General features: G+C 35.3%; 1 protein-coding gene across 2 annotated transcripts; it reads right to left on the bottom strand.

The window, feature by feature from the left end:
• Positions 1-1,188: 1,188 nt before the first annotated feature.
• LOC101220272 lies at positions 1,189-16,348 on the bottom strand. 2 transcript variants are annotated; one of them, XM_004138854.3, is made up of 3 exons: positions 16,183-16,348; positions 15,826-15,932; positions 1,189-3,202 (listed from the first exon to the last, which is right to left on the bottom strand). In XM_004138854.3, exon 3 carries the CDS (start codon positions 3,126-3,128, stop codon positions 1,344-1,346), a length of 1,785 nt encoding a protein of 594 aa, XP_004138902.1. In that variant the 5' UTR covers positions 3,129-3,202; positions 15,826-15,932; positions 16,183-16,348; the 3' UTR covers positions 1,189-1,343. The 2 variants fall into 2 exon arrangements, with proteins under 2 accessions (XP_004138902.1, XP_031737074.1); XM_031881214.1 differs by lacking the exon at positions 15,826-15,932 and having other exon boundaries at positions 16,183-16,344.
• Positions 16,349-17,200: the final 852 nt, after the last annotated feature.

Below are 17,200 nucleotides of genomic sequence, written 5' to 3'. Positions count from 1 at the left end.
AATAAAGAGAGGGAAAATAAAATCATATTAAATTTCATTTTCACTCTCCAAATTAAAATGGTAAAATTTTATATTAAATACATTTTCTCTCATCATAATAAATGCATTTTCTCTCATCATAATAAATGCATATTTCTATCCTCATCATTAAATAAACTTTAAGAATAAGAAGAAAAAAATATTAATAAATATCAATTTTTATAAATATAACAAAACACCATGATATTTACCGAAAAATAATTTCTAGATTGACCCTTGGAAAACATATTTCTAGATTGACCCTTGAATATTGCGGACAATTTTTCACTTATTTTTCTTCTTCTTTGCAATTTATTCATTTTCTCTTTATATTATTAATTTCTTCATATTCTCACTTGTTCTTGTTCGTGATTTATTCATTTTCTCTTCTAGAATTTCTTCCTTCTTATTCTCTCATATTTTTTTCTTTCTTTTTTTACTTCTTCAAATTTTCACTTGGTAAACGATCTTCATCATCTCTCATATATTTTCTCTTCCAGATCTAAACGATCGTGTACATGATCTAAACAATCGTGATACGATCGTGTGCATGATCTAAACAATCGTGTATCACTTCCTACACGATCACTCGTATCATGATCGTTTAGAAGAGGAATTATATGTGTGTATGTGACAGGTGTTAATACTACCTATAATTTCCTACACGACTGTATCATGATTATTTAGAAAAAAAGTACACATGTGCGTGTGGTTGATTAATCGCATGTTAATTGGAACATTTGGACCTATGGTTTTTTTCATTTTCAAAATTATTTTATATAGTGTAAATATTTTACTCATTATATTTTGAAAAAACTTTATTAATAAATATATTTCTCTCCATGTAGATGAAATGTTTTTAAATATAACTTTGAAACATAGCTAAAAGAGGTTTTTTGGGATTTTAGCTTTTTTTTGTTTCTCTACAAGTTTTATAGTTTGGAACCTTAATTTTCTTTTCTTGTTCCAAGATTTTTTTTTTTGTCATTCTTCTCCATCTTTTCATCCCTTCTCCCCCAACACTTCTTCTTTTCCATTGTTTTCAACTGTTCAATCTCAAATTTTTCTTCTTCGTAAAGGTGCCTCAAAATGGCAGAACATATGTTACTGAGCATCCAATAGTGTGCCCTGGTCGTAACATTCTCGCAATCAAATAAACTTAAAAAGAAAAAAGAAAATGAGAAAGAAACTATGTAATTAGGCCAAAAATAACTTAGTATCTTATTTTGCAGCAACTAGAGGTTACAGGAGAACTGAGATTGCACATAACACTAATTCTATTGCATTTCTGAGGGAAGATAATATATTCATCAATCTACCGAATGTTACATTGGCATTGTGCATTTCTTTTGAGAGTGTCCCAACAAATGGCAGCGACCGCATTGTACAATTCTCTTTGGGCGTTTCAAGTTTTCAACTCTAAGAACTTTCTTTTTCGGCCTTCCAGGTGGACGACGGATTTTGGGAGGGCGTATTGTGATATCGACCTTTGCAACTCCGCCCTCGGCCCCCTCACCCGGTTCCTTCCAAAGGCTCTTGTCAAGGATTGGGTATATCATTTGTGAATAAGTTTCACGGTAACTAGTGACAGTGAAACAAGGCTCAGCAAATAGATGAGCATTCTGACCACAGGACATTAGAGCCGCAGCGGCATGAGCACAAGGGAGTCCATATAGTTGCCAACGACGACAGGAGCACACGCGACTATGTATCTCCACAATATTTGTCCTCTCAGTTGAGACAATTTCAAACTCAACTTCATTCGCACGAAGTACTTGATAACAACGAGCATCTGCAATTGCCTCCGCAATCCGCTTTTCAGCAGAGGGTACAAGAATGGAGGTCCATCTCATTCCCATTTCACGCCGCTCGTTAAACCAAGATGCCATCTCATTACGGATATGTTCCATCATTTGCACAATGGGGAGCTCGTGGCACTCGAGTGCCCAATTATACAACAACTCAGTAACCCCTAATGTAAAATGGCCATATCGCACACCTTCAAAATATGCTACCGCCCACAATTGGGGAGGGAAGTGCTGAAACCACGTTATAACTTCTTGAGAGATCTCCACCATTTCAGCAATTTTGCTGTCAAATTCAGCTGCAGTGAGAGCATAAACAGCATTCCAAAAAATATTAACCAACTTCGTGTTTTTAAACGTATCACGGAAATTTTCGCTTACATAACGCAGACAGAATCCATGAAAGGCACTAGGAAAATGTGTCTCAACTGCCTCGACGATGCCTCTTTGTCTTTCAGATAGTATTGTCAATCTTGGCATGCTATCAGTATTTACCCCAAGAAGCTTCCGCAATTCTGACATAAACCACATCCAATTTTCATCACTCTCCACATCGACAACTGCAATGGCCAATGGGAACAATGAGTCATCCGCATCAACAACCGCAGCACAGAGTAAAGCTCCCAGGTATTTTCCTTTAAGATGTGCTCTGTCAAGTTCAAGAAGCGGCCTACAGGCATTTATAAACCCATATATCGAAGCACGATAAGAAATAAACAGGCGCTGGAAGCAATTTTCTTGTCCTGTTGCAAAAACTGAAGCAATGCTTCCAGGGTTTGTTTTGCTTATTTGTTCACAATATGCAGGAAGAAGACGATACCCTTCTTCAAAAGTTCCATGAAGAGCAGCCATGCTACGTTCTTTACCACGCCAAGCTTGCATGTAGGATACAGCAACTCCATGCTGATCACGGATATCCCGAAGGATTTCCTTGGGTTTATACTGTGGATTATCTCTTACTTGTGCTGCCACAGATCTGGCAACCCATCCCACGGAGGCTTGCTGATGATGAAGATTACGAACACCTTCACAAGTATGCTCACCATGTAAGGTTCTAACTGTAAAGGTTGGAACTCCAGGGCATTTCGCTACATGCACACGCCATGGACAACCTTCCTTGGAACACTTGGCTATAAACCGACTACGATCAGATTTAACAATTCGAATATCAAAATGCATAGCTATAGCAATATCTTTCAACATTCTTCTGCATGTTTCAACATCGGGAAATTCTTGTCCAATCACCAGAGTGTGATCTACCAGACTGAGTGCAGTCTCTGACACAATTAAAGAGTGATCAGCCATTTATTCATAAGAGTACTAAAGCATCAGCATCACATGATTCTGCACGTTTGAACTAGTATTACTGGTGTGGTACACTGCCATCAAAAGGGGGAAAGAAAGTCATGTTAGAGGAGAGGATATCAAGTATAAACAACCGAGTAAAACTATCAACCTTTTTTTTTTATTTTAACAATTTACAATAAATTATAGGAGCCAGCTCAATTTTGCTAATATAAACATCCAAACTCTAATTAATTATGCAAACATTAAAAGTTTTCCAGCTTTACGTAAGTCAAATCTACAGCAAGACAATATTTTACATAATTGAAACATAAGTTATAAATTTATAAATTGATTTTTACCGTCTTAATATGATTGTGCACAGGGTGAGAATGTGAAAGATTCATCTACAACAATGGTGTTAAAAGTCGCCTTGTGGAAATCTAAAACTTAAGCTCACACTGCCAACTGCCAAGAGACAAGAGTCCCTTCCAACCCAAAAAACAAAACAAAACCTTCCAATATTTCAATTGACCCAAAAAAATAAAAATTTCTAAATTCTTCCATTTGATTAATCACAAGTGTGTCATTTCAGCCAGCAACGTAATGTAAAGAGAAATATAGTAGGTCTAAAGTAGGTTAGAAGATCAGGTAGACTAACACTAACTTGAATAATAATAAAACAGCCACCAACAGAGATACATGAATTCCTCCACTTTTGAAGCACGTTTCAGTGTTCTCTATATTAGAAGCCCAAAAGTAAACGGATACATGTTTTTTCATTATGACCATGAGGGAACCCCAAATGAGTGGGGTCGAGAGCCAATTTTGCAATCACAAAGAGAAAAGCAAGAGCTTTAATTAGTGACTTTATCAACACCAATCCCTATTCTTGATACATTCTGAGGGATCCTTTGAAATGAACATAGGAGCCCGCACTGGTTCATAAAAATCAATTTCTGTGAACTGAAAGTCGGATCAAGATCTTCATCCTTCATAATTTGCTTGAAACATGACAAATCAATCACATTTGAAAAATCAGTTGCTAATAAAAGAGCCTCAAGAATAATGTTTGGAAGATCCAAAGTTTTAATATCTCCAAAGTGTAGAAAGATATTCCCCCCGACATGATCATTGTTGAAGGCAAAGTTCACAAAAATTCCAATTCACCTTTATCCATGCTTCAATATCAGTGTCGTAACAGGTCCTTACCATGCCTTCAAAATGTACTCCAACGCCCAATGTCTTCAAAGATTTGACAACACCAGTAATAGAGAGGTAGGTTTTTTTTCTTAATTGAAATCCAACCTCCATATCCTTCTATAAAACGTGGAAGGATATGAATTCTGCTTTCCCAAGATTCAAATAGTAAATAAAAATAAGAGCGCCCATTCCCCTGCTTCTAGAAAACTAATTATTGACTCAATGAAAGCTCAAAATTTTTATTGGGTTGAAAAAGATTGATGTTTTTCAGTATGATTTTGATTTCGAACTTGGGTAATCTCGAGACTTTTTGCAATTTTGGAATATTACTTCAAAACCAAAGTGTTGATCAATCAGTTCTTCGATGATAAAGCTTTGATTAAAATTGTCAATGGAAACTTGGCCAATTTTATTAATTCTCCAGGAAAATGGATGGCTTTTTGAGAACTTTCATCTGCATTTTGAAAAATTGAATAGCGAGATTCATGGTCATCCAAGATTTATAAAAGGTTATGGGGTTGGATTTCAATTAAAAATCTACTCTTAAAACTACTGGTGTCGTGAAACTTTTCCATCTATTAGGACATATTTTGGTCGCCTTGTCAGCATAGCAGCTGACACTCTCAATATGATCAATTGTTTGTGGTTCAAATTCGTGTCCAACCTAATCCTTGGGGTTTAATGGTAGCAGCAATTGAAATTAGTAATAAATATGAAGTGTTTTCCTTCATTTCAGTGACACTTAAGTCTTGAACTTAGTAATATAGTTTATGATACTTTATTTGTGATCAATTTTTACAAGCCAATTGATATTTTTCGTTTAAAGCAGGTTATGGAAAATGATGGTATAGATCTGCAAGGCCCCTAGCTATGCCCCTAGTAGGATTCTTAGTAGAATAGTGGTATGATTATTTAAAGGGGCATATTAGTAATTAGATAGGTTAAATTATAAAAAATGCTCTTACACTTTATAGTTTGTCTAAAAAATGCCCCTAAACTTTCAAAAGTTTTAAAAATGCCCTTAAATTTTCAAAAAGGTTTCAAAAATACTATTACAGTTACTTTGGATGAAATCCGTTAAAGTTTTGTTTCAAAAATACCCCTAAACTATTGAAAAGTTTCATAAATACCCTTAGGCATAAAAAAAGTCTAAGAAGCACGGACACTTCAGTTTGGATAGTGTATTCGTGTCCGGCACGTTTCAGACAGTTGGACACTCTGACACTTGGTGGACACCTATTGAATGCTTGCTAGTCCAACAAAGGTATTAGACAACATAGAACACTTATTGAGTAGACTAAAAAGACACATATATGACAATAATGAGCATGGAATACATCAAACTAAGTCTTTTATATGCTTACAATTCATTTACTACGAATTTTCTTTTACTATAAAAATGATATATATAGTTTTAAAATGAATATTTTAATAAACTTATCCTTGCCGTGTCGTGTCCTAGATTTTTAAAATATGGTGTGTCACCGTGTTTGTGTCGTATTTGTGTCTCGTATCCGTGTTTGTGCTTCTTAGAAAAAAGTTTAAAGAATACTCTCATTGATCCAAAAATTGAAAATAAAAGATTCTCCTTAAACCATGCTAAAACAGTAACTAGTTAAATAAAAAAAATTGTATTTGACTATAATGCACATTAAACTTTTAAAAATACCCTTAAACTTTCAAGGTTTAAAAAATACTCTTAAATTTTTGTAAAATAAAGAGTTTAAAATATACCGTTTTTGTTACAACACAAGTCATTAATTAATACCATCTTACTCCACTATTTTCTTCTTTCTTCCCCTCTTCTTCGATACCAATAAATAAAAAAAGAAAACTACAAACTTTAGAAAAGTATATTGACTTCAATAAGAAGAAAGAGAATAATAGAAACACCAAGGGATTTTAGGACTTATTTTAATGAATTAGCATGTTAATAGTTTAGTGTGTTAAAATTAAATACATTTTTTTATTTAACTAAATATTGTTTTAATATGTTTACAGGAGAAACATTTGTTTAAAGAGTTTGTGAGATTTTGTAGAATTTTATGTTTAAACTTAAAATTTTGGTATTTATTTTGGGTAACGAGAAATTTGGTGTAAAAATTGGATCAATGAGAGTATTCTTTTTATTGAAAGCAATAAAACACAAAACACAACTTACGTGGAAACCCAAGTACCGGGAGAAAAACCACAATATTTTGTTCTTATTATTTCTGATGATTTACAATAGGTACAACGGGGGAGAATTCATAGAATACACAATGAGATAAAAAGGAAAAAGTTTAGGAATTAGGGTAAATCTTTTCTTAAACACCCTATGGGCCAAGCCAACTAATTCTAACACTTTAACTTATTTTTAAGTTTAATGGTATTGAAACTTTTCAACAGTTCAGGGGTATTTTTGAAACAAAATTTAACGTTTATCATCCAAAAATAAAGTAAGAGTATTTTTTAACCCTTTTTGAAAGCTTAAGCGCATTTTTTAAATACTTGAAAGTTTAGAGGTATTATTGATACAACTTACAAAGTTCAGAGGCATTCTTTTTATCCAAAATGAATTAACTGAAAATTTTCCATTAGGAGCCAATGACCGTGATCTCCAGTCGTTTCTATCCCTTACTTTCCTGTGTGATAACAGCCCCATAAGATTCTGAAACTCACTCTTCATCCTTCAAGTTTTTCCGAAATAATAATGTTCAAGTTACTTTCTGCTATACAAGTATAAATCTTCTCATTCCTCTCGTCATTCTGCCTGCTCGAATTATGTCATGAGGCCATCTTGTCATAATAAAATCACCTCCAAAGCACCATGGCTCCAAAATGTACTCTGGTAGAGAAATAAGATCCAACCAAATATACAATCTCTCTTTATACAGCCAATATACATTTGTGATCTAATATTCTTTTTACATGCAGTCCATAAGCATCAACTTTGGTCCACCCTCTCTCCTTTGAACTCCATAAGGATTTGAAAAATCTAGATCAAAATCTTTCTTTTTTGTTTCTTGTAGCAAAACCAAATGTGTGTTTATCTTCTTTATCAGTTTTCTCATTACCATTTTCTTCCAATGGGGAAAGCCGCTAAGCTGCTAGACTGGCCGGGCCATTGATTGAAAGCATCGATATGAGATCTTTCCGTTGAAGCTAGACGTAGAGGTTTTCATATGCTAACCAACTTGTGAGCAGGGGCAAATACAACGAGAGAGTATGAAATATAACCTACTCATAATTGTATCTTGCTTCCTACCTAGGGTTAGCTGCTTCTAACCTCAACTGAGAACAAAAAGGTGCTAAATCAATCAGTGCCAAAGTGTGCTGAAGCAGGAAGCCGTAACATCATTTACTACTCATAGGTCAGGCGACTTTCCCAAGGTTGAAGGAGGAAAAACGTGAGGATAATGGTAGCCCTGTCCGTCTTTGATTGGGAAGTTCCAGGTCGAAGAGCCCACTGTAGAAACATCTAATTCCCTTTTTGTTCGAGAATGATCTACCAGATACCTTTCTCATTTGTAAACCCACTCTCGCCTTTCTCCGTCTTTGACCCTTGGGTTGATACGGTGTAGCTCTCACGTGCCTAAAAAAACCAGGTTGGAGTGCACCTCAAAGAAGCCATTTGCGAGGTTCTCAAAAAGGAGACGGAATGAACGAAGGAGAGAAGGGTTATGCTCGGCTAAGAAACAATGGAAATATGCACAGCCCCCTTGTATTCCATGAAAGAACTTTCACTGCACTACCAAATCCAAGACTGCCTTAGCTGCCGGAAACAGAGTTTATAGAATTCAAAAGAAAGATAAACCACAAGCTTTGATGATGCTGTGAAAGTGCTGTGCGATTTCTCCTCTGATTATCTGGATAGGAGGTTGGTTTTCTTCCACAGATTCCTCCACAAACAACTTACGGATATTGCCGATAATGTTCTCTAAAATCTCAGAATCTTCAGCCTCTTCCCTGCTTCAACCTCTTCTAATTCCCACTACTTACACTTACAACTGATTCAACATCTGACTCTTGAATTCCTTGAACATTAGGACTGCAAAATTCCCATTCCCATATTGCTCCTTGCTTGTATTTTGCCCACATCACAACAAGAGTTCAATGTACCTCATACAGCCGGCTGGTTTGAATTCGGATAAAGAGAGAGAAAGAATGAAGCTTAGATTGAGGATTGACTAACCCAGTATTGCAACTAGGAGCTTGGACTAAAGAGCTACAAACTTCCAGAAGATCCAGATTAACTTCATTGAACAAAGGCTTGGATAAATGCTGCCCCTGGGAATACTTCTTTTAAGCCTTGATTGAACAAACTCCAAAAGACTCAAGATTTTAAAAAAGCAGTCCAAGCATTGTTGAAGTACGTCTTTTCCTGATAAAATACTTCAAGAGGAACTTTGGAGAGCAGGAATTCTTTTTAGCTTTGTTAAATCGAGCTGATGAGGAGGGAGAAAGAATTTCTTCCTTATTAACCAATTTTTTAGGTGACGAAGTGATCGAAGAAGAAACAGGGGTGTCAACTTTTGATGTTCCATGAGAAGAGAAACTGTTAGAAATCGGATTTAATAATGGTGATCTGGCATCGTTATTTTCTATAGGTAAAACACCCGTGAATTTCAGATTCACTAAGATAATGACAAAGACGCAAATTCCAGGTCGCAGAATCCTCAAGCCACACCTCACCCACCTTAATATTGGGGAAAACTAGTAAGCCGAAACAAGCAGAGGAAAGCCATAGAGAGAACACCACAACTAAGCCAATGGTCCTTTAGTGGAACTCGTGCCAAGGCAACACTAGGTGCAAGAAGCAACCAGATCAATGGTATGACAGATGAACCTCCACGGGGATTTAGCATAACCACGAACAATAAACGGCCATAAACAAAGAGAGAAATATTAAGCTACACTAAGCTTCCTCCACAAAGCAACTTGTTCATGTAAAAACCTCCAAATCCGTTTGGCCAATAGAGCAGAGTTATGGTATCTTAAATCACCTATTCCAAGACCGCCTAGAAGCTTAGAACGTTGGGTAATTTCCAATTCACATTATGCATACCATCATCACCACAAGAGCCTTCCAAGAGAGTCACGAGTCAATTTCTCCAAATTGTATCATTGTATTTTGACATTAGACTCTTTTCATTTAATCAATGAAAAGTCTTGTTTCTTTTTCAAATAGCAAATGAAAATCTGCATAACCTTTCCACTTTCCAAAAGCTTCAATGATGCTAGATAAAATCACCCCATCAATTTGAACAAGGCCTTGTCAACAAATATAGGGTTAAGCATTAGCTTGCATTGAAATTCCTCTTCTAGCACCTTCCCAATCGTTTTCCAATCATTATGCACAAAGAAGTGGGAGACAACCCATAAATCATTAAAACTCATCTCCAATATTTCTCTTTTTGAACCCAGAAAGATTTTTGTGTAGATCCTTATTCTTTGGTCATTGTACGCTCTGTCTTTCTTGGTCACTTTGCTTCCTTTGTCTTCTCCAAACTTATATAACCTGCCTTGTCTTCTAAGTAAGAGGTTGGCTCTGCACATTGCTCCAAAGATTTTCCTTTTCAATTATAATATCTTGTTTGATTAAAACGATTGCTAACCATATGCTTGAATGACCAACCCATCTGTTGAGAAAACCCAGATAATGAAGTTTCTCCCTCCATAAGAAGGCAAGACAAAACACACCTCATATGCCAACTGATCCCAAAACTCTATGTTTCATGTATTTCTGTTCTTTTGTTTCATTGTAGCTTGAGCATTAGCCTCTTTTCATTCCAACAACGAAAAGTTTTGTTCTATCTACAAAAAAAACATCTTCCAAGTTGTAGCAACCTCTCAATGCTAAAGAATGTATCGTTTGACTTAGAACCACCAACTTCCATGATATGAGGGGCCAAGAAGAAGAGTTGGACAAAATAGAAAAAAGGTCTAAAAGAGTTTGAACAGAGAAGAGCTCAAGGATGTTAGAGTTGGAGGGAGTAAGAGGGAGGAGAGAGCATACTTCTTTATGTTTTTTTATGTTTAGTATCAGCATCATTCTCCCTAATCTCAATCTCACTATAAATTATATTGATACCAAATGTTTTCTCAAATATGCTGATTCATTTTATGAAACAACGGCTTTTATTGAGAAAAAAATGAAGTAATACAAGGGATACAGAAAACCAAAGCCCACAAAAACTCCACTAAAGAAAGGGTTTCCAACAAAGTAAGATGTTGTCTAAAGAATGATTACAAAAAGTCTTTGGAACTGAAGTTCAAAGAGCAATTAAAGAGTTAACACATTAAAAGTAGAAAAAAAAAATATTGTCAACAAGTTGAAGATGATTGATGAAGAAAACGTTAACTCTCGAGGATTAAAACATCAATGTTGGTATACATAAATGGTAAGGCTTGGAATCAATGTTACAATCGATCAACATGCCTTATATCTTCTATAAATACACATAAAACGTGAAAAATACCATCTATCAACCCCAATATTAATATGAATACTATTAATAAGATATGACTTAGTTTAGTAATAAAACTAACTTAAATACGAAATTAAATCATTTATGATTGATATTTTGATACCAATATCAACATCAATATTTAATCCTTACTCCCATGTTAAAGCCTTTGATAAGGCCAAAAGATTAACCATAGCAATCTACCTTCATGATGAAAAAGTAAAGAGTGAGGATCTCCTTGCCGTATGCCTCTTCCAAGGAGCTTGACTCTCCCTTGAGGTTGAAATACAAGCATGATTTAAATCTCATTTTTGGTCGAACAAAACCAAAACCTTCATTCATGCACTTGTTTTGTCTGCCCTTCCTTTTCTAAGGGATGAATATGATGCAGCATACATTCATGGATTTAACCAATTAGCAAGGTTCTGTAAGCCAGTGTACGGAAAAATCCAACCCTTTGAATAGCAAGGTCAATGCAACCGTAGCTCAAGTATGATTTAAACCCCATCTTTGGTCAAAACCAAAACCTTCATTCGTGCACTTGTCTTTACTGCCCTTCCTTTTGTAAGGGATGAATATGATGCAGGATACATCCATGGATTTAACCAATTAGCAAGATTCTGCAAAGACGGTGAATGGAAAAATCCAACTCATTGAATAGCAAGGTCAAGGCAACTGTAGCTCAAGCATGATTTAAACCCCATTTTTGGTCAAAACCAAAATCTCAATTCGTGCACTTGTCTTTTCTGTCCTTTTCTGTAAGGGATGAATATGATCCTAAAGGAATGAATATGATGCAGTATACACCCATGGATTTAAACAATTACCAAGGTTCTGTAAAGCCAGTATATGGAAAAATCCAGCACTTTGAATAGCAAGGTCAAGGCAACCATAGTTCAAGGTAGGAAATATTCGCATCTGCTAAACAGAGGAGGCTCTCTAGTTGAATAAACTTAAAGGGCTAATAGAGAACACAATGCACTAATTCTGAAATAGTAAATAGGGGTGCTTGATAGAATGACATTAGCATGTGTAAGCTTACTCCCTCTTGAATGTGTAAACAGAGGAGGCTCACAATCCCAAATCTTACGACTTCATCCTCTTTGGTACCTTAAAAGAGAATGCCACCAAGATGGTGGCTTTTTGAAGATTAATTTCCATACCATACACGAATGACAAGCTCATAAATGTCAATGATTATCAAGCACTTTAGTTTCTCATCATTACATTCAGAAAAGAGGAGGGTATCATCAATAATTTGTAGATGAATGACATGAAACAGGTATTCCCCCACCCACCAGGTAGCCTCTAATACAATCTTTCTCATAGGCCTTATCTAACAACGCACTCAGAACATAATCCACAATCACAAACAGCAAAGGTGCTTACGAATAACTTTGTCGAAGACTCGAAGCCCTCACACGCAGCACAAATAATCTCACTTGGTCTCCACTAACAAAGAAAGACAGAAGGAGATGTTCGTAACCCATCCTTTAATCTAGTTGATTCATCATTCTCCAAACTGTTTACTGAAGAACCTCCAACAGGAAGTCCCAATCCACCATGTCATAAGCTCTCATAAAGTCAAGCTTGATAACCCAATCTGTTCCCTTTTTTCCAATGACACTCATCCACCAACTCATTAGCTATGACTTGACGAGGGAATAGAATATTTGCCTACCTGGAACAAAGGCCAATTGTTTCTGTTTCAGATGCATCTTTCTAAGAAGATGGGCAAAGAGTTTAGCCATCACTTTTTAGAAACTTGTCACATGAATTGTAGTCTGATAATTCGTCCCTCTAGTTTCCTTGGAATGAGACAGAGATAAGTCCCATTAACACATCTGTTCAGGATCTCATTCTCATAAAAATCCTCAAAGATCTTGAACCAATCATTCTTTAAAATGGGCCAAACTTTTTTCATAAACTCGCCAACATAACAATCTAGTCCTGGGGATCTATTATTATCAGGCTCGTCAATAGCATTTCTAATTCTTCTTTTGTAAAAGATATTTTTCAATTCCAAACAAGTATTTGAAGGAATAGATCTCAGTTAATGGTAAAGTTTTGGGGCTTCTCATTTTGCGTAAAGAGTCTTGAAAAAGCTGACAAACTCCTCAACAATTTCAATCTCCCTGATCAAGCTTCTACCTTCCCTGGATTTGCACCACTTGACTCTTTTACCTTTTAGAGTTGGCTATACTATGAAAAAATTAGCAAGGATGAAGCTATAGAAATTTAATTGGATTTTTCAGCAAAATTTTATGAGGCCGAGCCTTCTAAGAGAACCTATAGCACGTTGAAAGAAAATCAACACAAACCTCTCAAGTGAACGTTAAGAGGGAGGTATTAAAATTGAACCCAACCCCAATAGGAAGTGACAAATTTTAGTTCAAAGAAGACTTTTCCATTCCATGACACAAATTTCAGCTGACAGGACCTGCATTCTGCCGAGTGCCAACCAACTTGACGATAAAAGGGTTTAGCTTGGTCAATATCTACACAACTCAAAACAACTTATGGAAAACTTTTTGTTACTCCGTTGAATTGAGACCTAAGAAGCATGGACACGGACACAACATGATGCAACGCAACAATACGTCAATTTCATGAGAACTAGAACATGGACACATTGGGGCCACATTTTTTATAATTGTTTTTTTAGGATGCATATAAATTTAAGATAACATACTAAAAGCACTCCACTTAAAAAAGTATTAAATCACCAATTCACCCAAAAGCTTAAGCTAGTGGTTGAAGGAAAATTTAATTATACATCACCAACACTTTTCCTCACTTGTGGGCTTGAAATATTTGAAAGGCCCAACAAGTGGAAATCAAATGCTTGGCGCTATGGGGTGTCATCCTAGCGGAGATGTTCGAGTGCGCCTCTTGACCCCTCTAGGACTCCTTTGATTATAACTTCTTTATTTCTCTTTGTATAAATCTCTTGTACTTTGAGTTCACGTTAATAAAGAGATTTTGTCTCCGTTTCGAAAAAAACTGGTGAGAAAACAATAATGCAGGGGCTTGAACACAGGATCTCATTGTCCCACCTGCTCTAATACCATATTAAATCACAAATTCACCCAAAAGCTTAAGCTAGTGGTTAAGGCAAATTTAATTGTATATCACCAACAAAAAGCATAAAATGTCTAGTTAATTAACCATTGTAGAAGATGAAATGTTCAGGTTTCTAACTTTATTTTTTTGTTAAGAGACGATTTCATTAATGAATGAAATTACAAAGAGAAGGGGGACAGACCCCAGACCAAAGGATTACAGGGGAGACATTTCCAATTGGTCAAAAGAGAGACAAAACTATAAGAGCTGAAATGCTTAGACAGTTTACACCACGAGAAAGCCATGTTCATTGAACACATGGTCAAGGAAAACATCAATGTGTTGTGTTTTATTGCTGAAAATGTGATTGTTGCACGTAAGCCAAATAGACCGTAAAATAGCTCTGACAAGCTGCTTCCATAGAAGGCCTTTTCTACCCTTGAAGAGATGGTCGAAAACAACAGATGGGAGATGAGAAATATTGCTCCGAAATAACTTCAGTTTTTTATGTTTCTGTTTTTAAACTTTGGTTAAGAAAATGGGCTTTGCTTTTGTTTTTTTTTTTTATCTTAGTTCTCATATAATCGATATGGCCTTCAAATTTAGGTCCAACATAAAAAGTTGGACCATTTGCTCGTTAAGAAGATTTACAGGCGTGTCCAAGAACTGTCCTAAATGTGGAACACATGTCCAGAGTGTGTCCAACACGGACACTCCCGTAAAATGTTAATGTTGAAAAATTAAAGATAAAAAAAGATTTGTACAAATCATCATGCAAGAACTCTCTAAAGACCATAATGGATGGGTCCCTAAAAGTTTCATCAATGAGCATCATGGGAGATGGAGCCATTAATGAAGTTGGATGGGCCAGTTGCCCAGTATCAAGCGCAAAAAGGATGATCAGTCAAGGATGAAAGGAAGATATTAGTAAGAAAATGAGGAAGAGTTATAGTAGTCAATCGATGCAAAGTTGGCTATCGATGATAGGAAAGAAGACCAACCTTTTTTGTTCTTAATAGAGTACCATCAGTTTACAGTTCCTTCCATTTAAAACTAGCTTGGATATTTCGGCTCTATCCTCATCTCTTATTCGATAAGTTGAGCAATGAAAGAGTAGTAATCAATTTTGTGCTCTATGAAGAATTTGTGATTAAGAGAAGAGTTGTTAATTTTACACAATTCTAAGTCCCAATGGAGCGTGAAGGAGAAAAAGTTCTTGAACAGGACTAGTTTTACATCTGCAATCCACTTCATGGAAAAAGGCATTTTTCCATAACAAAAAGGCCACGCGAAAAATTGTTTGTTGTTGAAGAACAATCAAGTTCTTCTAATCTAAGTTCATTAAAAATTGAGACACCCCAGTAACAAACTCCGGAACTTTCCCATATCAACCTCAGTGTAGTCTTCCTATCAGTCTCAGTTCAAAATTTTCGCTCCTTCAGGACCTCACTTATTGCTTCATTCATTATTAAAGAAACAATTCTCAGCAGCTTCAGCACTGATAATGAATTTCAGCCCCACAGTTTTGTACTACCAAAAATGCAATTGCCCAACCACGAATATTTACAAAAACCCACTCCTATATGTTAGGGTTTTTTTTTATTTGCAGATTTGATGTAGTGAAAAGGGCTCCAAAAGCAGAGGGTCAAGTGAAAAGTCATCATCCCAACCTCCAGATAAGGAATTATTAGGAATTCCCTCGGCTAAGAGTTAATAAGGAAAGTAGAGAGATCACAACAACAACAAAAAGAAGAAGAAAAAAAACAGAACTATTTCAACTTCTGTTTGTAGCATTAAGAAGCACAAATAGGAAAATTTGATAAACGGCCAGTCTATGCACAAACAGCTCTCATTTAAGCAAATAAATAAATTCCTAAATGATTATGAACAAATTCTCGATTAAACGGTCCATGAAGATGTTTAAAATGCTCTAGTTTAATTTTCCAGACATTCAAACAGATCCCAAAATGCAGAACTCCCATAATGAAGTAGATAGAAGTTACCCGAAAGCTAAGTAGTTAATTAGCACGCAGAATCCAACACTTTCCACAAAACGGAACAGTAGTTCAATTTCTTCTAATATCGGACTGCCTCTTTTAGGATAACAACACTATAAAAATAAAATAAAGAAATGTTTTAGAGCAAAATTAACAGTCAAAGACGACAAGATTTGCAAAAAGAAAAAAAAGAAAAAAAAAAAGGGAAAAAATACAAAAACGATGCCCTCAAACAGAGATCGGACCAACAAAAAATTGGGTTCATCGAGGGAGAGAATACATATGATAAAGAAATTAATGTCGGTTGGTATAAAAAAGAAAAAAAAAAAGAAAAATTAAAATTAGAGAGAAGAAGAGAGATACCTGGAAAGGAGGAGGTGGAGGAGGAACGAGGTGGCGGTGGAAGCGGCGGCGGCGGCGGCGATGAGACGACGGCGAGATAAGAGTATAGAGAGAGAGGAGGCGTAGTGGGAGAGTACAGTGGGAAGAAGGGTATGGTGTTAATTAGTTAGGCATTTGGGGGTATATGCGTGATTTCAGATATAGTAAAGTCAAGGGGACTGTGACACCTTACAATTTATTTAGCACAATAATTAGTTTAGTTTAGTTTGGCAAATCCCTAAGGCCATCCTTTCTAAGAGTTAAAAGGGTTCAATAAAAAAAATAATGTTGTGTTTATGTTTTAGATGTGTGTTTCACCTCATGTTCAACAATTCAATTCTAATTTAATTTTTTATCTAAAGTGTGTTTAATCTTATATTTATAAATTATAAAATTAATGCTAGTTAACAAGTTAGAGTATAAATCTAGAGTTCAAAAATAGCAAAAATTGAAAATAATAAGAATTATACCAAAATTATTTTCGGCAATTTGTAATCTTAACTAAATGATGTTTGGTTGCTAGATAATATTGCACCATCATCCATCCTTTGAAATAATGTCAATATTTTAAACAATTTATTTAGATCATTCGTTTAATAATAATTTGAATTTAAATGTTAGATTCTCTTCCTAAAATAATGCCAAACGAAAATAAAAGTTTTTTTATTTTTTATATTCCAAAAATTTATTAATAATTTATTAAATAATACATAATATATAGAATAATTGTAAAAAATAATAAATTTGACAAAATATTTACTCGCAAAATTTTAAAGTCTATCAATAACAAACATTTGATAGCTAGTGATATCCTTCTCTCCATAAAATAATCCCCCTTCCTCATTTTTTTTATCTTCATTAAGCATTATATCTTGTAAGTTAATCACTAAGGATAGCCCAATTTTAACAAATCACAAATCTTGAAGAGATATAAATTGAGAAACGTTAAAACATTTCCGATTTAATTAAAACTTCTTAAACATTAGGGACTAACACTGTT

This window comes from Cucumis sativus, chromosome 2 (assembly GCF_000004075.3).
Source record: "Cucumis sativus cultivar 9930 chromosome 2, Cucumber_9930_V3, whole genome shotgun sequence".
Lineage (NCBI taxonomy): Eukaryota > Viridiplantae > Streptophyta > Magnoliopsida > Cucurbitales > Cucurbitaceae > Cucumis > Cucumis sativus.
Note: the sequence above shows the minus strand (reverse complement) of the source record. Positions and strands in the feature narration are given on the sequence as shown.